At 40.2% G+C, this 27,230-nt stretch overlaps 1 protein-coding gene across 6 annotated transcripts; it reads right to left on the reverse strand.

Annotated features, from left to right (window-relative positions):
* Positions 1-713: 713 nt before the first annotated feature.
* pank4 (pantothenate kinase 4 (inactive)) lies at positions 714-26,256 on the reverse strand. Of its 6 annotated transcripts, none has more exons than XM_010881702.3 (21): positions 26,120-26,256; positions 24,730-24,812; positions 22,916-23,124; positions 22,612-22,795; positions 21,851-21,943; positions 19,385-19,538; positions 17,684-17,865; positions 17,437-17,518; positions 13,703-13,759; positions 12,864-12,964; positions 12,493-12,498; positions 9,977-10,132; positions 9,742-9,854; positions 9,438-9,525; positions 9,007-9,158; positions 6,638-6,693; positions 6,501-6,550; positions 6,218-6,322; positions 6,031-6,131; positions 2,484-2,552; positions 714-2,357 (listed from the first exon to the last, which is right to left on the reverse strand). In XM_010881702.3, the coding sequence occupies exons 1-21, from the start codon at positions 26,127-26,129 to the stop codon at positions 2,102-2,104; spliced, it is 2,307 nt and encodes a 768-aa protein (XP_010880004.1). In that variant the 5' UTR covers positions 26,130-26,256; the 3' UTR covers positions 714-2,101. The 6 variants fall into 6 exon arrangements, 5 of the variants coding, with proteins under 5 accessions (XP_010880004.1, XP_010880000.1, XP_010880002.1 ...); XM_010881698.3 differs by having other exon boundaries at positions 26,103-26,256; XM_010881700.3 differs by lacking the exon at positions 13,703-13,759 and having other exon boundaries at positions 26,103-26,256.
* Positions 26,257-27,230: the final 974 nt, after the last annotated feature.

Here is a 27,230-nt window from a genome sequence, read left to right on the forward strand (position 1 = left end):
ACACGCACACACACACACACATTCAGAACCTACGAAGCGTCTCTGTGGCGAATTTTTGGAGCTAAGCCTATCTGTTTCTGCCATCACAATTGCTTCTCACAAATTGGCCTGAACAATTGCATTTAATGATATGCTGCCAGCTGGTCATTTAAGTGGATCAATAAATCAGCTAGTTAGCTAGTGTAATCACTGGTTATTACTCATTTTCTTTTAACTTTTTCAAATAAAATAGTAATGGTTTCCTGGGTAGTCTTTTATGTATATTAGCCGAAGGTCGTTAAAACAGCTGCATCTCCATTCTTGCATCTAATACAATCAGAGCAAATATTGGTATTAAGTGTTAATCAATTAAAAAATGCTGTGGACGTATTTGTTGATATTTAAACGAGGTAGGCTAGCTAGTAAGCGCTTGGATGGTCCGGTCTTCAACCTAAAATCTGGTGGCAGGTAAGCAAGTCTGCAGGTGGCAAGGGCAGGTGCTCGGGCACAGGTATTGGAGAAGCGCATCTGTTCACGTGCCTGCCCACAATTATTTAACAATGACTATTAGACGACTGCTCCCTGAGCAGGTCTCCGGGCTGGAACACACTAGAACACCAAAGCGTCCCCTTATAAAAACAGGAAAGACACCCATGAATTGTATTAAAATATATTCACATTTAAAGTGATTGTCAAGAGAAACATCAAAATGTGCATTATGAAATCATAAGTAATGCAAATGAATTATATTTACATACTTATTTGACATGTATATACAAATAATACACAATATCACAACAGTAGTCCACAGGTCAATCAAATAAAGCCATGGAAACATTTGGACAGTAAGGCCTCAACACAAACCTGAATTCAGAAATCTGATTTAACGATGGTATAAGTGTAGTATCAGTGAATTCACAGTCACATCCTTTCTGCCGCCCCAAAATGATATATGTCATTCCCTTGATTTAAATGTTAAGGATGCAAATGTCCCCTTCTACTAAACATGTTGTAATGACAGTGGTTAGACTTCTGTTTGACAAGGGCTATAATTGCTGTTTGGAAGTTGACTTTAAGGTAGATTCAGTGGAATTACGTAGAAGCAGACAGTAAACCGGAAAGTAGTTCAATGTCCACAATAACTAAGGTAAATGAAGCACGATATTCAACATCTCTGAAAATCACTACTCGTTTTAGACGCAATACACTTCATATTTCATTGAGGTTGTTAGGGGTTCATTTCACAGTGAAATACTGCCATCTTCTGGAATTATATGAAGCTAATATTTCTGTAACCCCTTTGTACAGTGCCATTATCCACTGTGACCGAAAAACTCCCTAAAGCAAGATTTTTGCTTCCAGTGATTTTGATGGCAATGATTGTCACACAATAATCCCAATAGACCTACTGGCAGAGAGAGAAAAATATTGTACTCAAAGAAAGATATTAAGCATAAAAATCTAAGAAATGTCCCTCATGCAGCCCTTGTTAATATCCATGTATTTCCAGCACTAGAAATTAAACTAGTTTAGATACATTTTGAATTATATATGCTTTTCACCATGCCAACGTCTAAGTATGTACTATATCTTTGTGAAGCCTAACCGCAAATTGCTACAATTATCCTGGTTGCACAGCTCAGTGTAATTATCACGGTAGCATTACAGATGCAAAGCATCTATTCCCCATTAGATACATTGTTGCCATGGTAACGATTGGGATGCTGTGCGTAAACAGCTGGGTACTGATGATAACCGGTCGATCAATGTATTCAGTAGAGCATCTAACTTGCAGTGACAGTCAATCTGCAAAGAGTGCACATTTACCACTGACATCTTTTTGTTCTGATACCATAACCACAATTGAGACTGTGATAAGCAAAACACATGGTGATGGATACACATCAAAAAGGGAAGACATTTAAACATTCATTACAAAGTGATGTTATATTCCAGCCAACTTTGACATCATTGCTAAAATAGTTCACCCAATTTTTCTAATCCATCAGAGACCACCAATTACATTAATATGATGTGGTCAAATCAACCCTGTTACAGCCAGCTGGAACTCTCCAACCAGTTTAAAAAGTCCCATGATCAGACTTCACAAGTAGAGATGAGATCATGAAGGTGTTCCTGGAACATGATCCTGGGTGGTGGTTTTGTGACTGGGTGGCACCTCATACTTGAAAACCACACTGAACAACTTGCCCCCAAGACGGTCAGCAAGCCAGGAATTTTTGATGACAGCCATCTTGAGGCTCTCGCAGCTTAACATAGCATAGTAGTTGGTGTGGATGGCCCGGCCCATGCCCTCAATGACCACCAAGTCTGTGTGGCGCTCACGTACAACGCCAGCCAACTCCTTGTCAAGACGGCTGCGGTTTGGTAGAGTAATTGACACACATTAACAGGAATTCACTTAAATCTACATGATCACAAATTACAAAAGAAACTTTGCATAAGGTTATGTTTACAATTCATGCTTTGGAAATAAAACAGACCTTAAGTCCAAGCAAGGAGAGCTGGAACCACTCTGGACAAGCGTCAACCTGTCCTCTTTCACAGCAGATCTGCAAAACAAATAACATGTAGACAATGAATGGGTGGTACAGTACCACAGGAACAAAACAATGAATACTATCTTATCATTGATCTAATTGGATAAACCATCATCCAGTTACAAATGTAAAACCAAAAACGAATAGATAGTCAACAAAAAATATAAAATTACATTGATTTCCTTAACTTATAAGTAGTCTATAGTTTAGGTTTGACAGCCATTCAAATTGGTTTAGCTACCCTTGCAGTTAAATATGTTTGAATGGGATTGGGCATGGCTAGGGGTAGGCAATTTTAAACAGATGAGTCTTGAGGCGTTGGAAGATGGGGATGGTCTCAGAGTCACGGATGGTTTTGGGGAGAGAGTTCCAGAGCCTAGGAGCAACCCTTGAGAATACCCTGTCACCAAAGTCTTTGAGCTTGGATTTAGGGATTATGAGGTGGCCTGCAGTACTGGAACAGAGTGAGTGTGTTGGTTGATATGGAAGAAGAAGGTCGGAGAGGTAGGCTGGGGCGATATTGTTTAGGGCTTTATATATCAGCAGGAGGATTTTGTAGTCAATATGTTGGGAGATAGGAAGCCAGTGTAACTCACAGAGGATAGGGGTAATATGCTGCCAGGACTTTGTGTGAGTGAATTGTCTGGCCGCAGAGTCTTTAACCATTTGGAGCTTATGGAGGGATGTAGATTTGATACCGGTAAGTAGGGAGTTGCAGTAGTCAAGACGGGAGGTCATGAATGCATGTATTAGGGTTTCAGCAGCAGGATGGGAGAGGAAAGGTCTGAGTTTGGCGATGTTGCGGAGATGAAAGAATGAAGATTTTACAGTCTGTTTGACGTGCTGATCAAAGGAGAGTGTAGAGTTCAGAATGACGCCAATGTTGTGTGTGTGGGGGGATGGAGAAACAAGGTGTCATCGATGCTGAGAGCGAAAGGGCCAGTTGTGGTGAAGGTGGATTTGGTTCCAATTAGTATGTTTGGTCACTGTTTAGTTTGAGGAAGTTTTCCTTCATCCATGCTTTTATTGCAGTCAGGCAGGATTTAATAAGAGTCTGAGGTAGGTTGGTGAAAGATTTGGTGTCTAGATATATTTGTGTATCATCAGCATAGCAGTGGAAATTAAGGTTGAAGTGACAGAGGATTTGACCAAGGGGAAGGATGTAGATGATGAAGAGTGGGGGACCAAGTACTAAGCCCTGGGAGACACCTTGAGTAACTGTGGCTGAGTCGAAGCCTTTGAGTGAAATGTAATGGGTTCGGTTAGTGAAATAGGAGTTCAGCCAGGACAGTGCAGTTCCCTCAACGCCCAGCCCCCCAAGCCTAGTGAGCAGAATCTGGTGGTCAACTGGGTCAAAGGCGGCACTCAAGTCGAGGAGAATCAGAATGTTGAGGGAACAAGCAACAGCAGAGAGGAGTGGTCTGACAACCATCACTGACTATAAAGGCAATACAGGTAGTGTGGTGGAAGTATCGGCTTCTCTCCCAGAGGACTGGCCGTCTTCTCAAGGTCTGTGCTGACCAACAGGATGATGTCTTTACTGATTTCTTCAAACTATCGCTACATTAGTCAGTGGTCCTCACCGGCTTCAAAAAGTCCATCATTGTTCCTGTGCCAAAAAAGCAAAAAGTCCTCTGCATGAATTACTGTAGCACCCACAACAATCATCATGAAGTGCTTTGAGCAGCTAGTTAAAACACACATCACAGACTCCATGCCTGCAACACTTGACCCGCTACAGTTTGCCTACAAACAAAACAGATCCACAGAGGACACCATCGCTCTGACCCTCCACTCTGCACTCTCTCATCTGGCCAAAAGGAACACATATGTGATAATGCTGATCATTGACTATAGCTCAGCCTTCAACACCATTGTGCCCCACAAGCTGACGGTGAAGCTCAGGGATCTGGGTCTTGACCCCACTATGTGCAGATGGATCCTGAACTTCCTGACGGGCAGACCCCAGGTGGTGCGGGTGGGCAACGCCACATCCTCCTCGCTGACTCTCAGTACTGGTTCCCCCGAGGGCTGTGTGTTGAGCCCACACCCACGACTGCCTGGCAACTCACGTCTCCAACACCATCGTTAAGTTTGCTGACAACAACACCATCATAGGCCTGATCTCTGACAACGACGAGTCAGCCTATGGAGACGAAGTAAGGTCACTGACTTCATGGTGTCAGGATAACAACCTCCAGCTCAATAATCAGTAAATCAAAGGAGATGATTGTTGATCACAGGAAGCAGCGGCGGGGAGACCACGCCCCCGTACACATCAATGGGTCTGCAGTAGAGAGAGTTCACAACATCAGGCTCCTCGGGGTCAACATCAGTGATGACTTGACCTGGTCTCATCACTCTAACTTCGTGGTGAAGGAGGCCAGGAAACGGCTCTTCTTCCTACGCCGATTAAAGAGATTTGGCATGGATTCTAGGATACTCACCAACTTCAACAGATGCACTATCGAGAGTATCCTGACCAGCTGTGTCACCGCCTGGTATGGCAGCTGCACCGCCCTCAACCGCAAAGCACTTCAGAGGGTGATTAAAACAGCAGAGAGCATCACAAGGTCTGACCTGCCATCCCTGCAAGATCTCTACACAGAGAGGTGTAGGAGGAGGAGCAAACGGATCACTCCAGATCCCAGCCACCCATGCCACGGACTGTTACCAAGCTGCCGACAGGCAGAATGTACAGGAGTATTCAGTTCAAAACAAACAGGCTACGGGACAGCTTCTTTCGACAGGATGTAAGGCTGCTCAACTCAGGAACCCCTCTTCCCTTCCATCCATAGTCCCATTCACACCTGTCACTTTATATCATTCACACCTGTCACTTTTACATTGCACTACGGTTGTACAGTTGTTATTATTGATGTGTTTTTGTATAGTGTTATTACTGATTAATTGTCTTATCTTAATTTTTTAAATTATAATTACTGTTACTTTTTAACTTTGAACTGCTCTGTCGGGTGTAGGAAAACCAAGCATTTCATTGCTGTTACCATTTTTTTTTTTAAAGAAGGTCGTTGAAAATTTTGAAGAGTGCAGGTTCTGTGCTCTGGATTGGCCGGAAACCACACTGAAGAGGCATATTGTTTGGTAGGTTACATTAGAATGTTTAATTCATCATATCCAAATCACTGTAAAGCTCAAAATGTTGCTTATAACCCTTTCGGACAGTAATTATTACTATATTGTACATGAAGATTACATAGTAAAGTTTATAGCTGTGTAAACCATATATGTTTTTATTCAGAGAAGTTGGGGGTTTAACCATAGTCTATTTAGTTAGGTAACCTAGCCTTGTTGGTTATTTTAGCAAATGTAATAGTCCTGAAGACAGTTCAACATCTAAAACAAAACATGTAATTAGTACGGACTGATTATTGATAACAAAAAAAACTTCAGATACATAAATAAATCCAAAGCAGCCTTCATAGCTTGTTCATTGACTCCTAGGGAACTTTCATTTATAAATACTCACTGTATGACTAAATCCATTGCAGCTATTCTTTGCGTCAAGATTTGCAGCTCACTGTTTGTCACATCATTCAAAGCTGGGCTAGAGTTACTGGCAAGGACTACCTGGAAAACAGCAGGGTATCAAAGGGAGAAAAAGAATATTGCTGTGTTTATGCAGTTTTATTAAAACAGATGCTGTGGTTTCTTACCTCTGTTCCCCTGCAGAGAAGCTCTCTGATAAATGGAAACACGCCCAGTATGATGTCTATTCCGCTATTATCTACGAAAAATAATGCACACTTATGAGGTGGGCCCTGCAAAACAAAACCAGTAGAGATTATTCATTACTAATCCACAGCAACGAGTCATACCCATCTTTGGCCAAATCCTAACTTGAGATCAAAGCAGGCTCATCAATTCTGAGGATTTAGAGTTAGGATGTGGCATATCAAAAAAATGACACTAACTTTAGGAAACCGTTGAACTTCTTACCTTCAGTCTCTCGAGCCATTGGTCATAGGCATCAACAAGCCATGGCCTCTCTATGGAGAAAATAGGACTGTCATTATAGGTTTCAGGATCAATAGAAACATCTAGCCAATTTATTTCCCACTTAATGTCTCGCATACCTTCCAATTGCCGTTTCGCCTGTTCAAAGCCAAATTCTGGATCAGATTCCAAAACACTGTGTTGCAAATGAAAATGTGTGCGTGAGTAACAGTCTGTTATACGGTCTCCAGTTAACAATGGCATACGTTCTCCAATTAATTTAATATACAATATATTTACACTGTATGGCCAAAAGTACCTGACCATCACACTTATGAGCTTGTTGGACATCCCATTCCCAAGCCATGGGCATTAATATGCAGCTATAACAGTTGCCATTCTTCTGGGATGCCTTTCCACAAGGTTTTGTAGTGTTTCTGTGGGAATTTGTGCTCATTCAGCCAAAAGAGCATGTGAGGACAAGCACTGATGTTGGAAGAGAAGGCCTGGGTTGCAATCACTGTTCCAATTAATCTCAAAGGTGTTCAGTGGTGTTGAGGTCAGGGATCTGTGCAAGCCACTTGAGTTCTTCTACACCAACCTTGTCGAACCATGTCTTTACAGACCCCACTTGTACACTGAGGAAAGTTTTGAGTGAGGAACAAAAAGGTTAAAATTAAGAGACTACTGCAAATTGAACGCTTCTGTTCCTCACACAAAACTTTTCTTTAAAAAACAAAAAGTGGTCTCTTAATTATTTTCCTGAGCTGTATATAGAGACCAATCCAAATTTTTCATAAATCAGCATCACTACATGTAGGGCAGCCATTCCATTCCAGTGTTAAGTTCCAACACAGGCACACCTCGTTTTACTTAATTAGGTACAGATTAGGTGATTACCTGAAATAAATCAAATTTAACGAGGAAAAGTATAAAAACCACTGCTGTGGTCATCACTATCCTCTTGCAATAAGACCAGCTGGATGCCAAAAACAGTGCAAGTAGTACCTCAAAGACAAAAAAAAAACACTATTCAGCATGACAAAAGAGTTGAAAATAAAAGCTTTGAGTGAGGGAAAGAAGGGTTTAATTCTGGCTTTACTGGCAGGGGGATACAGTGAGCGTCAGGTTGCTTCCATCCAGAGAATTTCAAAGACGACAGTTCATAAGAAGGTCAGGCAACAGACAACAAAGCTACAGACTGACAGAGGGCGAAAACGACTGTCCACTGACCGAGATGACGTCAACTCATTTGAATGTCACTCAACCACCGTAGGATGACATCAAGTGACCTACAAAGATAATGGCAAACAGCAGCTGGGGTGAAGTGAACGGTGAGGATGGTTCAAAACAGGCTCCTAGGGGCAGGGCTGTAGTTGTGCAAAGCTAGAAAAAAGCCCTTCATCAATGAGAAGCAAAGAAGATCCTGACTGAAGTTTGCAGAAGACCATGAGGATTGGACCATAGAGGAATGGAGTAAGGTAATCTTCTCTGACAAGTCAGATTTTCAGCTTTGCCCCACACCTGGTCGTCTAATGGTTAGACGGAGACCTGGAGAGGCCTACAAGCCACAGTGTCTCGCACCCACTTTAAAATTTGGTGGAGGATCGGCGATGATCTAGAGATACTTCAGCAAGGCTGGAATCGGGCAGATTTGTCTTTGTGAAGGATGCATGATTCAAGCCAAGTAAAAGGTTATTCTGGAAGAACACCTGCTTCCTTCTGCTCTGACAATGTTCCCCAACTCTGAGAATTTGTTTTTCAAGCAGGATAATGCTCCATGCCACACAGCCAGGTCAATCAAGGTCTGGATGGAGGACCACCAGATCAAGACTGTCATGGCCAGCCCATTCTCCAGAAATGAACCCCATTGAAAACCTCAATCAAGAGGAAGATGGATGGTCACAAGCCATCAAACACAGCTGAGCTGAGAATTTTTGTGCCAGGAGTGGTCACCCAACAGCAATGAGACAGACTGGTGGAGAGCATGCCAAGACGCATGAAAGCCGTGATAAAAAAAACTGGTTTATTCCACCAAACACTGACTCTGAAGTTAAAACATTAGTATTTTGCTGTTGAAAAATGAATGTGAATTTGTTTTCTTTGAATTATTTGAGGTCTGAAAACAATGCATATTTTTTGGGTTATTTTGACCAGTTGTTCATTTCTACAAATTAATAATCTAAGTGACAATATTCTGGGGGGAATTTGGGAGTAATGCTGTCAGTAGATAATAGAATAAAACAAACGGTTCATTTTACTCAAACACATACCTATGAATAGTGAAACTAATCATTTTGCAGGGGTCTCTTAATTTTTCCAGAGCTGTATATATATATATATATGTGTGTGTGTGTGTGTGTGTGTGTGTGTGTGTGTGTGTGTGTGTGTGTGTGTGTGTGTGTGTGTGTGTGTGTGTGTGTATATATATATATATATAGGCAGACTTCTAGTCATAATATCCTTCAAGGTCCAAAAGTTGAAAAGTGCACAGAGCATTACAACTCACTCAGAGACAGCCTTGGCACCCCAATCAAAGACGTTTCCAGCTAGTAGGCCCCTGACCAGGGCAAACTGCCTCTGCTCCCAGCTTAGCTCTTCAAGAGATTTTATTGCCTTTTGGAAGTACTTGAGGGCAATGTCATTCTCCCTCTGCTTGATCTGTATGAAGGACAGATGGATGGTACTGTGACACACCAGTTTCCTCCCAATTCTTATTGCTTATGTGCCACATTAGCAAAACATATAAATACACAGACAAGGTAACGCAAGAGGCCACGGAATTAAACTAAACGGCACAAAGACCATTTTTTAAACTGAATCATGACGGACTACTCAACATTTCAGTTCAATTATTTCTATAAGAAGAGGACAGCTAGAAAATGTACTGTGAAAAACTGACAGCAAGCAATAGGAAAAAGCTACTGAATCCACTCAAACCTTAGAGTAGGGGTCTGGGAAGTTGAACTCGTTTAAACAGTGTTCTCTTGTGTCTAACAGACTTCTGACAGTGAGGGATCCATAAGCACTAAATGTGAGAAGAGAAGTGCTCTATATTAGTAGTTAGAAACACAGATTACAGAGGGAAAAGACATTCTACAACTCAATGTCAATCTACAACTAGGAGGTATTTTTAGATCTGCATTGACATTACTAAAGCATAAAGCTGTTTCTTCATTATTAGTCAAACAGCTTTTGAAATCAATCTACAGCTGAGGCATTCAGAACCGGGATCTCTCCTTACAAAGGTTGTTGGCGGAGGGTCTGAAGCTTGTGCCGGTACTTGTGACGGAACTTCTCTGCTCGTTCAGCGGCCTCCGGAAGATCAGGTTGGCTTGCCACAGCTCTCTTCACCACCTATCCAAATCGCCCAGATCAGCCATTATAACAGTAACCAGGATAAGGACACCTTTTCAATTAAACATGCAGTGTGTATAAATTGCTAAGTAGATCAGTGGCAGGTGCTCTCTGCCTCTTACACCATCCAAGGCCTCCTCGAAGCAGTAGAGCCAGTACTCCCGTGCAAGTGCATCCTCTGAAAGGTCCACGGTGTCTGGGATGTAAGAGGACGGGTCCTGTAGAAGGGGCAGGTTCACCAGCTGCCTCTCCAGACGATCCATCTCTAACATGTCAAACTGGAGCCGGAGAGCAGACACACTAAGCACTGTATTTTCTGCTGGACTACTGGGCTCTCAGGTTTAAAGAGACTGCTTAAAAACTTCACAAATGATGCATGCTACAATGACTTTGAACAGAGATACCAAACATCAATAAAAAGATGGCACCAGGAAACACAGGTAGCTTGTTTCAATTGTATCTTATTCGTGGTACCATGTCTTGTTTTGAAGTGTTTTTACTAATGTCTTGTTTACACTAATATGGCAAAAAATAAATATGCCAGCTGGACAAGGAACAAAATGTAACAACGATGTATTTGTAAGTGCTTATTGAGTAAACGTATTATATTTTCAGTAAATTAATATACATATTAGGATACAAAATTCATAATTAGGTGTAAAAGTATTTATACTGTGTGTGAGCCTTTTACCTTTGGTTCTCACTATTAGCAGGAAAGGTGTAGTAAAAGATGAGTCTGGACAATGACTGCGGTTAAAAAAAGAATCTGAAAAGATTGTGCTGTATTCACTCCAAGGGCCTGTGGCCGGGTTCACCTAATAAAATAAAGATCTAGCTCACCTCAGAGCAATACACCCGAGCATTATAACATAAATCAAACAAAAGAGTACAATATTTGTACAGCGCATGGTCAGCTCTGGCGTAGATTTGTTGTCATTAAAGGCCCTGGACAAATTCCCTGCTTCCCCTCAACGAGGGACACCTGTTCCCCATCCCACCCAGGGCGGGGTGAGAGGGGCTCAAAGACCGGAGCACCAAGGACCCCTTGGTCCTTGAGACCCTCTCATATTAGATGCCTTGTATGTAATAAAGTTTGTGATGTTTTGACACTGTACTCCGGCACTTGAGATTTCAAATTATTTAGGTCCAGACTTTCTTTTATTGGATGACTATAAAGTAGTCAACGTTTCAGTATTTGGTCACATATACCTCACACTCAATGACTATATACAGCCAGACAAAAAAATAAATAAGAATTTGTCTGATTAATTATGTATATTAGATGAATAATACATTTTCAGAAAAGTAAATTGGCACAAACAAGCCCCTAATCTGTAGATGTTGGTAGCTAGGCGTGTAAGTTAGTATTGGGGTGGGTGGCATGACATTTTTCCATTATAGCTCTCTCACTCATCATAATAAATTCAGGACAATCACATTTCTTATATATGAAGATCTGGGTCACCAGCCTGCTAGCTACCACTGCTCATCGCTGTCATCACCTGCTGTCACATTTTGCACATCACACACCTGAACTTCATTACCAATCACCACATACACTCACCTAAAGGACTTTTAGGAACACCTGTTCAATTTCTCATTAATGAAATTATGTAATCAACCAATCACATGGCAGTTGCTTCAATGCATTTAGGGGTGTGGTCCTGGTCAAGACAATCTCCTGAACGCCAAACTGAATGTCAGAATGGGAAAAAAAGGTGATCTAAGCAATTTTGAGCGTGGCATGGTTGTTGGTGCCAGACGGGCCGGTCTGAGTATTTCACAATCTGCTCAGTTACTTTTCACGCACAACCATTTCTAGTTTATTTATTTTTTTTGGGCAGATTTTTTTGAGTAACTTCGCTTTTAAGTGAGGAACAGAAGGGTTAAAATTAAGAGACCACTGCAAATTGAACGCTTCTGTTCCTCACTCAAAACCTTCCCTTTTGACTTTTTTGGAAATGAAAGAAAAAAAAAGTGTAGTGGTCTTTTAATTAACACACACAAACCTAAAAAAATAAATAAAAAATCACACACACACACACACACACACACACACACAAAAACAATAAAGCATAAAAGTTTACCGGTCCTAACTAATATGGTTGCACATTATGTTAATGTGTTTTTTGTTGCAATCAAGGAAAACTGCAATTTCGTTTTTCTGTTCACCACCTAGGGGTCAGTGAGCCGAGTTAACACACATTAAAGAATCAATAGCAAACACACACATTAAAGAATCAAGGTGTAACATTTTACTAACTTCTCTCACCTGTCCAAACAGTGCAGTGAGTATGCCTGCATGCACAATTTAAAGGACGACAGACCCAACTAACATTTACCCCATGTCACACAAGTGGTTAGTGTCTCACAAGTGGTTAGGAAAAAAATTCAGTGTGACTAGCTAAAGTAACAATTTAAACAGCGTTAAGCATTATGGGACAGGCTGGAAAGGCTGACAAAAAGGCTGCAATTGTGCCTGTAAAACAATGCAATCTAATGTGAATGTTTAGGAAGGGGAAGGTGTGTAACCCAAACCCAGAACTGTGAGAGAGCATATGGCCCCACAAAATCACTACACACACACACACACACACACACACGCACGCACGCACGCACGCACAGAGGCTGTACTTACGGGAAACTGAAGGGAAAGGTTACAGTAGGTATACAGAGGTAAGTGATGGTGGATAAGAGAAGAGATGAAAATGACAAAACATTAGCATGAGAAGTTGAATTGAAAAAAATCTAGATTGAAAGGATGAAGGATGTTATCAGCAAGCCAGAATTGCTGACGGGGGAGTTACCGAAATATATAGAAACGCATTGGTTGTCAAAGCACTCTAACAACTTCAATACAAATTCCAATTTTAGCATTGGGCAGGAAGAAAACATCAGTTTGAACTGACTTTCAAACCAAACTGATTTTTTTGGGCTGGAAATGAACACATGGGCCTACAAAGGTGGGGTCACACTGGTTGATCTTATTTAAGTTTCCCATGGACTTACTGTTCCACTGCGTGTACGCTGCATGGGGTTCAGGTCAGGAGACACACTCATCAGGCCAGAGCTCCCAGCATAGTTCTCCCCCCAACTGTACTGGTTAGGATCTGTAAGAAGTCAAATACATATGCATGTATATATACAGTGGATATAAAAAGTCTACACACCCCTGTTAAAAGGCTAGGTTTTTGTGATGTAAAAGAGTGAGATAAGATAAATCAATTTTTCCACAAAACCTTCAGGCGTCCGTTAGAAAGCTGAAGATGAAGTTCACCTTTCAGCACGACAACAATCCAAAGCATACATCCCAATGCACAAAAGCATGGCTTCACCAGAAGAAGATTAATGTTTTGGAATGGCCCAGCCCAGAACCAATTGAACATCTGTGGGGTGATCTGAAGAGGGCTATGTACAGGAGATGTCCTCGCAATCTGAAAGATTTGGAGCACTTTTGCAAAGAGTGGGCAAATATTGCCACATCAAGATGTGTCATTCTAATGGACTCCTACCCAAAAAGACTGAGTGCTGTAATAAAATCAAAAGGGGTTTCAACAAAGTATTAGTTAAAGGGTGTGCACACTTACGCAACCAGGTTATTGTGATTTTTTTTTAATTTTATTTCCCCCTCAAAGATTTGTTGGTTTTTCTATAGAATTGTTCACATTATAGGTCACATTAAAGGTGGAAAGAGTTCTGACATGATTTATCTTTGTCTCATTCTTTTACATCACAATAACCTGGCCTTTTAACAAGGGTGTGTAGACTTATTATATCCACTATATATAAACACAAATGAGAATTAGACTGAAAACAAAAGAACTTCCAAACTACAAGAAAATCCTTACCAAACCTAGGGTGTGATAAGGCAGTGGTTCCCAAAGAGTGGGGCAGCATGGGGGGTGCTGAGAGTTAGGGGGAAGATGAACAATTGCATCTAAATTAACGTTACATGATCTCCAAAAAAGAAAACGAGATGCTGTCCTGACGCCTCAGCGTCATGCTGACACGCAAGCATCAACAGTGGGAGTAGTCAAGCAAATCCAACAACATGCAGTCGTAGGCTATGTGTATGTATTTATCTTACAGTGGTTCTCGAAAGATTGCAAACCCTTCAGAATGTTCTATTTCTGCATAAATATTACCTAAAACATCATCGGATTTTCAGATAAAGAGATCTCATTTAAACAAATGAGACAAAAATATTATACCTGGTTATTCATATATTGAGCAAAACACGGCCATCACAAAACATATACTTTGTTTTTCTTTAACTGTTCTTTGATGTCTTGACATTTTGCTTTAGAATTTGCTGGTATAATTCAGAATTCATTGTTCCATCAATGATGGCACACCACCCTGGCCCAGATGCCATGTTTCACAGATAGAATAATATTTTTATGCTGGAATGCAGTGTTTCCTTTCAACAAACATAACACTGCTCATTTAAATCAAAAGGTTCTATTTTGGTCTAATCTGTCCACACAAAAAATGTCCAATAGCCTTCTGGCTTGTCCATGTGATCTTGAGGATACTGCAGAAAGGCAGCAATGTTCTTTTTGGAGAGGAGTGGCTTTCTCCTTCCAACCCTGCCATGCACACCACTGTTGTTCAGTGTCCTCTTAATGGTGGATTCATGAACATTGACATTAGCCAATGTGAGAGAGGCCTTTAGTTGCTTAGAAGTTCCCCTAGGTTCCTATGTGACCTTGATGGCTATTACATGCCTTGATCCTGGATGGATCTTTGTTGGTTGACCACTCCTGGAGAGGGTAACAATGGTCTTCTATATCCTCCATTGGTACAGAGTTGGTTTGAATGTGGATTGGTGGACTCCAAACTATTTAGAGATGGTTTTGTAACCTTTTCCAGCCTGATGAGCAACCACAACTCTTTTTCTGAGATCCTCAGAAATCTCCTTTGTTCAGGCCATGGTACACTACTACAGTACAAGCAAGTGTTGTGGAGAATTTGATAGATCCCTGCTTTTCAAATAAAACAGGGTGCTCACTCAAACCCGATTGTCTTCCCTGTGATTGGAAACACCTGACTCTGATTTCACTTTCAAATTAACTGCTCATCACATACTTGTCACATACTTTTGCCACTCACAGATATGTAATATTGGATAATTTTCCTCAATAAATAAATTACGAAGTATAATATTTTTGTCTCATTTGTTTAATCGGGTTTTCTATATCCACTTTTAGGACTTTTGTGAAAATCTGTTGATGTTTTAGGTTATATTTACACAGAAATGTAGAAATGGGTTCACAAACTTAAACGCTGTTTGCGTTTTGTTTATATGCTATACTGATGTGTGTGTGTGTGTGCGGAGTACGTGTATGGTTAAGTTACAAAGATATATTTAAAGCAGTAGGGTACGAGGGATTGTAGACAAATAGGAACCAATCCACACACAGTTCACGATCCACAAATACGGTCAGAATAGAGGGAAAGGATGAACGGAACAAAATACAGAGGTCCTTAAGAAAATGTAAACATCCAGATTGCACTGGACCTCATACTAAGATGAATATTCCTTTTTTAGAATGACACACAGCCAAGACAACACTAGAGTGGCATTGGGATAAGTATTTAAATGTTTTTGTTTGTCCAAGGCAAAGCCCAGATTTGAGCCAATTTAACATGTGGAGAAACCTGAAGATCGCAGTGGAGCAACATATTTTATGGTCTTTCTACCAATGATGTACATTTTGATTACAAGTGGTTAATAAATTCATGCTACTGGCAGTGTAATGGTTTAGTGAGGTAAAATTTTTATTACCAAACTAAATAGGCTGATGTTGTGTTTAAGAAGTCTAAGGTATGATGAGGACAACGTGTATATTGTTTTTCTATTGTCTCTGGCCACTACTTTCCTGGCTACTTCTGAAGATAGTGGTAGGATGCTGCCTTCTACTTTTCGTGTGTTATAGCAACACTTGGGGGGGGGGGGGGGGGGGGGGGGGGAGCAGAAAGACAAAAATAGCACTATTTAACGAAATGTGAATACTGAGATAATGTGCTATTTCAATGATTTTTGTGGTATTCTATAATTTCTACTGACAAGGCAGTAGGGTCTAGGGAGACCTGTGTGTAGAGGGAGGAAAGGCACAGACAGTTGGCTTGGCAAGGTTAAGTTAACGGTTTGCTGATCACCAGGGGGGCAGAAACAATTGCGTATTGCTGATTGGAGTCCACTGGAGGTAGACAAAATATCAGAAACATCACATGGAAAAAGACTGTTATGACGAAGTAACTAAATCACATTTACAAACGCACCTGCTGAGGTCACATTAGGTTCATTTTCAATTTGCAGTACATGTGTGTTAGCTATAAAACGTGTCTAACAATAAACATAGATATTAGAGTTTTCTAATCAACTAACAAATAACCAAAAAGGCCAAATAGTCAGTGCACCGAAGTGCAGGTGCATTGTCACAAAAACTGCTAAATTATGTGTCAAGAGGAACACATCATTTAGCAGTGTCAAGAGGAACACATCATTTAGCAGTGTCAAGAGGAACAGGAATCCTGGTAGCACACACTGAACATGGACAACTTGCATCACATGAACGCTGGTCAGTTTATATCACAACGTCTGCAGCCAACCGTTTAACATGGTTGGAGATCCCTAATGGTATGGGCAGCAATGGGAATCATTGGGTCCAGTATTAATGGGAATTTCTGAAGCGTAGAGTGTTAAGTAGATTTCCACCTCCTTCATCCCTGAAAAAACTGGAGGCTTTTATCTTGAAGAATGGTGTAATATCCCACTAGAGTTCAGAACTTGTAGGTAAGAATTCCAAGGACTGGAGCTGTTCTTAAGATACAGTTGCCCTACTCTCTATTAGGTTACTTATAACAGTTTCACAGTTATAAGTAACCAAACATGACTAATCTACTACACAATGCTTTCTCTAGACAGATTTGCTGGCTATTTTACTAGAAAGTAACTAGAAAAACTAAACCTACACGTTGTCAGGATGATATAGATAAATGGATGTGTTCTAGTTTGGTGTGCCCATAGCATCTACTGGCTGATTAGACCATCTGGAGTGTAGTTAATTGTTGTAAAAATAAAAGCATTATGTTATCCCCTATCTCCCGTGACCAGAATTTATACCTATTAAGTGTTTCTACACAATTTCAGGCTTCATAGACAGAACATTAAAAGGTTAAATTATGTTGAATTTTTATTTCACTCATAGGAAGAAATTAAAAGGAGTTTCAGGATGCATTTTTAGGAGTGGCTAACCCATTTAAACAACCGGAAACAAATAAAAAGTATGCAAAAAAGATAATGGACCTATAAACTGGGTCTTCATTATACACTCTATACACCACATTCTGTACAAATTGGTCACAAGAAGTCTTACTCAAATCTCAATTCTGAAACATATTTTCAAGATAGTACTACTATTTTTCTATCTTTCACTTATCTTTTGGTCAGCAGATGGTTTTCCCCATTTTAAGTCTAGGCGAGTCATAACTCAAGACACTTTAACTGAAGGGTCACAAAGGAAAATGGTTTGGGAACCCAAACCATAAAGGACAATGCTGACAGCAGTTGACTTACTGTCCTCCTCTGCTCCCTTAAGAAAGGCACCAATCGTCCCCAGATAACCTTCATGCCTCAGAAAGAGTGCCTGGACTTCGCCCTGCAAAACAAAAATATACATATTCAGTCAGATGGGAATATTCCCAACTATACTCTATAGAGTTGGGTCAACAATATACATTTGCTTATGACCACATCCATGCAGACAGATCCAGGTCTGCCAGGGCTGAAAGTAGAAAGTAATCACCGGGTGGGTGGGTCTTACCTTGGTGAAGAAGTTGATGCTGTAAGTGATGGTGTGCATTGTAACAGGGTGTCCTCGGATGAAGAAGCCCCCGAAATAGACCCGGGTCAGGTTGTGGAGCCGCGCATAGAGGCATGCCAGCTGCCCAATGTCATTGCTAATCATATGGAGCAGGCTCTTCGCCATGTCTTCTTTAGAGAACTCTGATTTAGGAGGAAACAAAAGTAAAACTGTAAACATAAGTGATTGGGTGAAGCATTACAAAGTAACACAGTGTAATAATAGTAGTCACATGTACAAATTGACTACAACTACAAACACTAGAATCAAGAATACACAGCTCTCTTGCATTCACTTATGATGCAAACAAACACACTGGCCAAATAAGACAGCTGTTAAGCCAATTGTCCAAATACGTGTCGCTCCCTTAAATGGGGGGCTATGTGTCGCTCTCTTAAATGGGGGGCTATGTACAAAATGTGTTCTCCCTAAATGGTGCAATTTAGCTCAGCCCTGGGGTAGATAAGTGGACGTCAGAAAGGGTTGGTTCCTTATCTCGTCACTTGCAAGCTTAATTATGGTTGTTGGCTGGGGAGTGGACCCTTTTCCAGGACTTGCATGCACATACAGTAGCTCTCAAAAGTATTATACATGCATATACAGTAGCTCTCAAAAGTAATCAGCCCCCTTGACACCTGTCTCTGGGAGACACCTGTCTCTGGAGGTTCCACAATTGGTTAGTACAATTTCTAACAAAAACTACATTATGAAGACAAAAAACCATTCAGAGCAAATCCAGAATAAGATACTTCAAAAAGTACCAATCAGGGGGTAGGCTATAAGAACATTTCCAAAGTATTGAATATTCCGGAGAGGCCAGTAAAGCCCATTATTAAGAAATAGACACTGGCAGAGAATGTGCCTGGAACAGGTCACCTAACAGCAAGCCTAGCACTGCAAATCTTTCTGAGAACACTATCCCTACTGTAAAGCATGGTTGTGGAAGCATCATGCTATGAGGATGCTTTTCTGCATCAGTGCCAGGAAAGCTTGTGAAAATAGAGGGCAAAATGGACACAAAGTACAAAGAAATCCTGGAAGACGACATGCTGAAGTCAGCATGAGACCTGGGACTGGAGAGAAGATTCATCTTCACTTGATTGACGCTGACAATCCCGCGTGGTACATTTCAAACATGCCAGTGTAAATTCAAATCCAATCATCCTTGGGTCAATGTGACCATCTGGCAATCGGAATGGCCACCTACAAATTTAGAGGGGCATTAAGGCCACAATTCTGTCCACGCTCAGTTTTATTTTTTAGCAGCTGGTGTGACAATGTCTAGTGATGGATTTAGTGCAGTCCAACAGGTCAACAAGCCCTGGTTCCATGTGAGTGAGTTTGTATCGATTGTTTGTGTCAAGTACTATTGGAACTAAACAACTGGAAGTAAATGACCTAAGAGTGAGTGAATAAGTGTGCTGCTTTGCCTTGATGACCAGCTGACACTACTACATTTCTCAACACTTCTACATTTCAAACCAAAGAGAGGGCCACAACAACTAGGTTAGAGGTCATCAAATATTAAATTGTCGACTAGATTACACAAGTAGATAACATGCCAGGAAATCCACTGTAATCAACCCTCTACCCAAGACCATTACATAAAAAGTAATGGGGCCAAAGAGTAGAAATCCTACAAATGCACTATACGTTCTTTACCGTTGTCAGCAGTAGCAGATTTTCCGAAGCTGCTTGCAATGAGGTCCCCAGTCAAGCCCAATGATCCATAAGATCCCCCGTAGATGTCTTTGACAAGCATATCAACACTTGTGTGCTGCCCCTTCGAGGCCAACTGAAGTAGTTCATCAAATCTCTATAGGTGAGAGCAGGAGGACATAGGTGTACAGTTTTAAAAAAGGTACTTTCACCAAAATATCCTAGCTATTTTCTGAAAACCCAATTTAGAACAAAAGCATAAGTCATATATATACATATATATAAGTGGAATTGAGATCCACTGGCAAGATAATACAGCAGGACACTGAATTGAGTATGCATTATGCAGTAGAAAGCAGGATTAAAATCATTTTATTAAAGCTTCTAATCAAATCAGTTTTTCTGTGATTAGGAGCTGGGAGGAGTGCTCTGTTGGTTGTGACAGGGATCTGGAGTCTATGTTGTCCTGGTGATGAGGTTGATAGATTGAAGTGTGAACAGACATTACAGATATGGCAACAAGTGAAACCTCAAGTCCCCTCTCCCACGTACCTTGTACCTTACTTATGACTGGCATTTTTCACAATTACAAATATTAATCTGATGTCCACTGACAAAAATGGGCCAGCTAGGCGAAGCAACCTTTCTTCAAATAGCTTGTTGAGGTTAAAGTTCACGCTCACCTGATATCACAGCCAAAGAACAGAAGCTGTGTATGGTGGCTATAGAAAAGTTCGCTAGTGCAAGTGTGAATTCAGCCAAGCCCACTGGCTGTTTCGTCATTGTACAGTTTTAAAAAATAAAAATATAAATCAATGCTACGGTGACAGATTAATGACTGTATTTTGAAGTGTTTGAGTAGTTTTACGCTTGCAATGCAGCTTTGCGAAAGGGATACAAACTGTTTCCATTCATGAATTTGGACGATGCTAATAATGTTAATTACAGACTGGGACAGAGCTGAATAATTAATTGTTGAAATGTGTCTTCAGGATTATCTCTTGGTGAGTGGACTTTGAGAAAAATATTAATTTTGAATGAACTATCACTTTTAAGGAAAAATAACTTTTAACTAGTCGTATATGGTAAATTCACATTTGCCACTTGGTTAGCAATGCACCATGGCAGCAGTCATATCAGTCCAATTTGTTGCCTAAGCCCTCCCCTTAGCCACTTCTCAGTTGAATCCAGATGCAATTGAATTGCCATCTTTGTAGTATCCCAGCTCCAACTCAGTTATTACTGGTGTTGGCATATTAACATGTTTACCGGAGTTAGAATGTATAGGAATAATGGTTGCAATTCTAAAAGCACTGCAGAAAAATCATAATTGGTCAGTACCATCTGGGTTTATTTTATTTATTAATAAAAAATAGTTGGCTTGCCTCTTGTACTTGGGCACCACTTAGCTCAATTGTGGTACAATTTTTTTCTTCCTTTTTAAATTTCCTGGTCGAGCGAGAACCATGTCAAGAAGCAGAACAGCATCGGATTTGCCTCCAAGGAAAACTTTTCTCAACATGGACTATCCTAATTCCACTTGGTATTGCTGTGATGAAGTAGAGCCTTAATCTCAAATTGGATATCACAAAATTTAGGGGAAAAAAGTGTAAAACAATCTCCAGGAAACTTTTAGTAACTAAAGCCAATCATGGGAACAATGCATATCAGGCTTCCCTCAAATCCTAGCAGAAAAACAGTGTCAATTGTAATGGCATTCGAGCACCACCGGTTTCCACCAACATCCTAAGTGTTCTTAAACTGTTTGAAGGTTCATACATGGGTTCTCTTCACAACTGAACTGTTTTCCAAACATCCATGAAAATGGTCATCTGTGGTCCATCAGTCACTTACTATTGCTGAGCTCACCAGGGCATTCTTAATTTTTAATAATTCAAGAGTTATTTTATGTTCTGGGCATACATCTGTAAAATGCATGCTGATTTTCCAGCAACATGACGGCATGCTTTAAAGGCATTCCACAGCAAGATATTCAAAATGCAAATGCCACACCTACTGTATAGAACTTTTATTTGCTCTCTTGTGCATGAAATACCTGATCAAGAAACAGCTGAACAGCCACTGTTTCAATTACTTTGGTCCCCTAAAATGGAGGGACTATGTTCAAAAAGGACAGTAATTACAACATGGTTCATGGCTTCCAGATGTAAACAGCCTCAAATTAGAGCTGACTGGGTGCATTTCGAATTATAGTCATTGTTTTATTTATAATCCAATGCGCTGGAGAACATAGTCAAAACAATAAAAACGGTGTCACTGTCCAAATAGTTATGCACAGTATAAAAAAAAACATTAAAGCCACATCTCAAATGGGCTGAATACTTCGTCAATCCACTGTAAGAACATAAATTGTAAGAAATAATTCACGTAAAGTAATTTGTGAATTATTTGTGAACTATTTCTGACTATTAGACGGTTGCTTGCAGTGTCAGCATTAGGATGTTTTACCTTTGTTTTTGTGAGCAGAGCTCCAAGGCCCCAGAATGTCCCCCCACCTATGGAGCTTCCTCCAACACGCTCAAATTTATCTTCAGATTCAACCTGTTTGAGGAAAAAGATTGTTTGATTTATGACTGGGTAATGTTTACAAGTGCAGAGTCAAGTGCTGAGTTACATTTTTAAGGTATTTTCAATTAATCTCTGCTGATGGTTTAAGCATCCTATTTTACATTGAAAAACATTTTTCATTTTCAAGGAAGACCTGGCTAGAAGCATTGGCAGTGAGACAAAAAGATAACTGGCAGAATAGCAGCATTTTTTTGAAGGAGTGAGGTGTGAAGACTTTTGCAAATGACAAAAAATTATATACTTGTCAAACCTATTTAAAAATATATATACTTGTCAAAGCCTGGATGAACAGTGTGTTTGGAAAATGTTCTGAACTGTTCACTTTTCCTATATTTTGTTATGTTACAGCCTTCTTCATAAAATACATTGAAATTACTAATTATAAAACTATGTAGATGGATGAGGAAAAAAATCCACACAATCCATATTATGTTAATCCTCCAAACAGTGTGAGTGCTGTCAACTACCTTCATATCTCAAAAGTGAAATAAGATGTCAGCAAAATAATATTTCAAGAATGACCAGTGTCAAACTACAAGCCAAAGTTTTAAGCAATATAAGTGGGTGTCATGCCTGTAATTACATCAAGAAATAACCACCCATAAGCCACGCCCCAACATATTTGAAGAATTGTCAGGTACCTTGACAATGGACACCCCTGAGCCGATGTTGATGAGCAGGTAAGGAAAGATGTCAGGGTGAGTGTTCTGGAAGCGGAACTCAGAGTCTGCATGCTTGACGTAAACAAAGGCCTCGTGGGGGATGTTCCTTAGCACAAAGTTGCAGCCCTTGATCAGGCATGTCATTTCATCCTCCTTGTCCACCCTTGTCAAAACATAAACGACAGCTACATTACACTGTATCAAACATTCTAATGGTTATGCTGTACGTTAAAACAAAGCCAATATGTTTTGGATGAAAAAAAAATAACATTACATTTCTCACCTGAGCTTCAGTTTTTTCTCTATGAGATCTTTAAACTTGTGAGCTCCTCCACCAGTGGCTTTGATCACTTTGGTTTCTGTGTTGACCAGGTGGTCTTTAATAAAGTCCAGGCAGGTTTCAATGTAGGCATTTTCAAATTTAATGAAGTGAAGGCGAGCTGTGACCTCCTCTTGCATAGAGATCTCATAGAGGGGTTCACCCTCAGTCTCCTGGTAAATATGGAAATACAGTTACAGGGGAGGAGGGGCAGTATATAAAAGTTTGATTTAACAGTGTTGTTGACACTTCTGTGAAGAAAATAGCAATTTTCTAAACAGTCCTGCCAAGGGTGCTATTCCACATCATGAATCAGAGACCAAAAACCCAGTTCAGTGTACTGAGAGAGACAGGCCCAACTCAACTGGCATGTGCCCACCAGGCCTAAACACTGTAATAACACTGCATAGCAGTGCACTTGAGCAGCAAATCCTTTTAAACCCTCAATTAGGCACTGACATTTTGATGTTAATGTTGCTGAATAAACATCTTACATGTTGGTTGGACACAAACAGGGTTTGGTATTAATGGATTACACATAGCCTAATAAGGATTATGTAATCTGATTACAAAGACTGAGCAACTGTAATCAATCAGGATTACTTAGTTACATTCTTAAAAAGCATTTTAAGTTTGTGATTACTGACAGGGGCCATACGTAAGATTTTACTGTACTACTAGCATAAATTACCAGAAAACATCTGAGTTTTATGTTAATGTTTCAATTTTTTGGGGGTGGTCAGTCTATCTGTTTGCATTGACTAGTAGTCTTCTCATACTCACTTTAGACACTCACATTACTATCTCCCTTACCCTAAACCACCCTGGACTAGCTAACATTACTCCGGTCTGGGTAGAGGAAGACGAGGATATAAATGTTAGGAGACGGATTCTACACAGAGACCCTTTTATCTAATATTAAGAGGAACATTTAACAAAAAGGCATCTGCAAATGTCTGATATGTACAGTATGTACGATATGTCTAAACAAAGATCCATTACAATATGATCAAATGTTTATGTTGCACATCAATTTATTTGGAAGGATCCTGCTTTGACATGTAATAGGTAAATGAAAAAAAAGACTTTTAAATCATAGCATTTTATTAAATTAATTTACACATTCACTTGAGGGAAGCGAGTGGCAATTTACTCGGATGCCCAGATAAGAAAATGATTGTCCGATACAGATATTCAGATAACACACTTGGCCGATGTGTGCCCTGGTAAATATTACACTTACCTGTGTACCCTGGCCAACGTCAATAAAAGAAATTTGCTTCTGATTATTTTAAACAATGCAAATTCAATCATATAATGTATTTTCTATATAGTTTAATAAGACATGATCATGAAAACATTCTCTTTCTGGAACTGTACAATACACAATGTGTTATGCTTATGCTAGTTTAATTAAATGTTTCTGAATACAGCAATATTTTTCTGGGTGTTAGCAATAATGCAAAGGGGGGTGTGGCCAATGTACCACAACTAAGAGCTTTTCGTAGGCACGACACATAATGGACAGCCTGTACAGAGTGCTTAGCGTGGTAAGCACTAATTGGTATTTGGTCTCATAAACAACAGATATCAGCCAATCAGCAATCAAGATTCAAACCAACTGGTTTTCAAGTGGAAGTAATCCATAACATTATTCTTTTTTAACTGCAGCATAATCACAGACAAAAAAAATCTACTCAGCTGCCCCAAAACTGACACAAATTAGCTCCACTCCATTGGATCTCTTTGTATTGACTGTGTTCCACATTGACACCTACCTTTGCTGTATGGTCGAAGGAACGCACTTTCGCTACTTTGTGTTGAACAGTGGAGTAATAGGCGAGTTTGGTCAAAGATCCACCTGTGAAACAAAAGTAAAGTGAGACAGCCTAAACAGTCAGTATCTAGGTGAAGTTAACTAACATGGAATAACATTGGGTGTTATTTGGTTCAGTTTATTGACATGTTTTGCAAGTCCCTGGCGCAACAAAATTGAGAAACGTTGTGCTATTGGAGCCTGACTGCGTTTCTGAATTGTTGCATAATTTTTACTTCACCTTCATTGCTTTTGTCTTAGATGCGAACTGCTTAGCGCCTCGTAGACCCTCTCATAGTAAACAAGCAATGATGAAAAAATTAGAACAGAACATCACGGTATGTCTTTGACTTACGCATACATGAGAGTTCAGAGCCATTAACCCACTACCCAGATCTGGAATTTCCAGTAGAAAAACATGCACAAACCCTGCAGCATCTTTCTAGATGTTGTTTGACTCTACACATCTTTTTGCCAAACCTTCTTTACTAGCCTGCCATTGGAAATGTGAGCTTGTAGTCTGTATTCGTGTCAGCTACAACATACAAATATTTAACTTTTTTTTTTCCACATGTTGCTTTCATTGTTTTGGTCTAGCATGCTGACTGCTTTGTAGAGCATGTCGCAATACACAAGTTATGACCTAAATATCTGACACGTCAACAAAAAAAATGGGGGCAAACCCAAAAGGACTCTGATGACATTATGCCAGTCACAATGTCCCAGATCGAGCCCAAATTCTTAGGACTTCACCCTGGCCCAATCATGAAAATGTCTGAGACGAGTATACCATGTCAAAATCTTAACTTCAGTTGTTTCTAATCCTGTTCCTGGAGAGGTTTTCACTCCAACCGTAATAACTAATTCTCACTCAATTTATCAACCAGCTAATTATTATAATCAGGCGAGATGGATTAGGGACAGATTTATACAGGTAGTTCTGCAGAAATACGGTTGGAGTCTGGTATACTGCACTGTATGCCCGACAATGTCACCTGTTACGTTAGGAAAATTACTACCGTTGACAGCTCAACCACTACCGTTGCAGTGTTTGGCTTTGCTAACTAGTGAGACGTCTGCGTGGTAGCCCAGAAGAAACTTCATGTTAATTAAAAACAATTCCTGACAGAAGGGCCGAGAACGGTACACTTCACAGGTACCGTAGCGGTACATAACACTGCTATCGTTAATTATACTACTAGCCAGTCATTCTGCTAGCCAGCAAGTGAACACGTCGCAATTGTCACTTGCTAGCCTATCGTGCATGCCAGTCTGTGTAGTTAAAGTAAGAAGCCATATGAATATTCAAGTAGAAAGATGTAACTAAGTGTATACCTATGTCTATTGCGAACCTCTTAGCATTTTCCAAATTTCTGAAGATCTCGTCGGCTGGAAGAGTTATGCTTTTATCCATGCTGTGACTACTCCTGTCAACTCTCTGACATTCCGCCGCCATCTTGGAAGTAAACATTGGTCGCGTTCCTCTGCTGAGGCGTGTCATGCATCAACAAATAGTTGCTTGCACGTCATTTATGTTGTCTGTGGTCAGCTGATATCTATCCAGTCGTTGTAAGATGTAGACGTCTGCGACGTCTGTGTGGAGGAACATGCAAATTGTAACTGACAGGTTGCGCAATTAAGTATGAAGGTGATTCTCAAGAAAACATGCAGCTGCGTGTTTTCATGATGAAAAAACCAAACGTTCTAGTTGCAAATTTGTTCTTTGAACACATGGACTATTAGACAAATTAAGGTTACTGCCCGTTTCGTTCTGTTCAACTAAAATCTTTATTTTGCCAAATGAAAACACCAGGGGTGTTTACTCAAAAAGCTCAATCCCATTTTCCCTCAAATTTTGCCGGACCGCGGAGCCGGCCAAGAAGAACGAATGTCTCTTACTGAGTGAGTGAGTGAGTGAGTGACTAACTACCCCCTTTTATATCGTGTAACGCGTAGAGGAGCGGAATTGTGAGCTATAGGTCGCGAATTCGTATCTCCTCGTACGCGGAGCGAGGTATGCATTATGAATTCTTCCATAAAGACGAAAACTTCTCTGGCTAAATCCGTTAATGGCTACATTATAGTAAGGCTGAAATAAAACAGTTCACGGTTCGACTGTTTCTGAAATACGCATCCCTGCATGCGTTTTGGGTCAGGATAGACAAACACATTTGCTGGCTTATCATACATAGTTACGTTATAGTAAGCCTTAACTGAAACTGTGTAAATTGCTAAACCTAACCACATTTTTTATTATTTCTGGTAGATTCCACGATTCTGTCGTCTTTTCACTTGATGAGAAAGTTAGTTATCGTCGCCTTTATTGATAGTTATCATAGAAAAAAGTACGTGTTTTGCCATGAAAGAAAAAAAAATCGTTCTTATGCCATGAAATGAAATAGCTTTGGCAGGCTCTCTAGCAATTGCTCAATTCTTATGACTATTCCAGTAAGTTAGTAGATA

Source organism: Esox lucius, chromosome 17 (assembly GCF_011004845.1).
Source record: "Esox lucius isolate fEsoLuc1 chromosome 17, fEsoLuc1.pri, whole genome shotgun sequence".
NCBI classification, from domain to species: domain Eukaryota; kingdom Metazoa; phylum Chordata; class Actinopteri; order Esociformes; family Esocidae; genus Esox; species Esox lucius.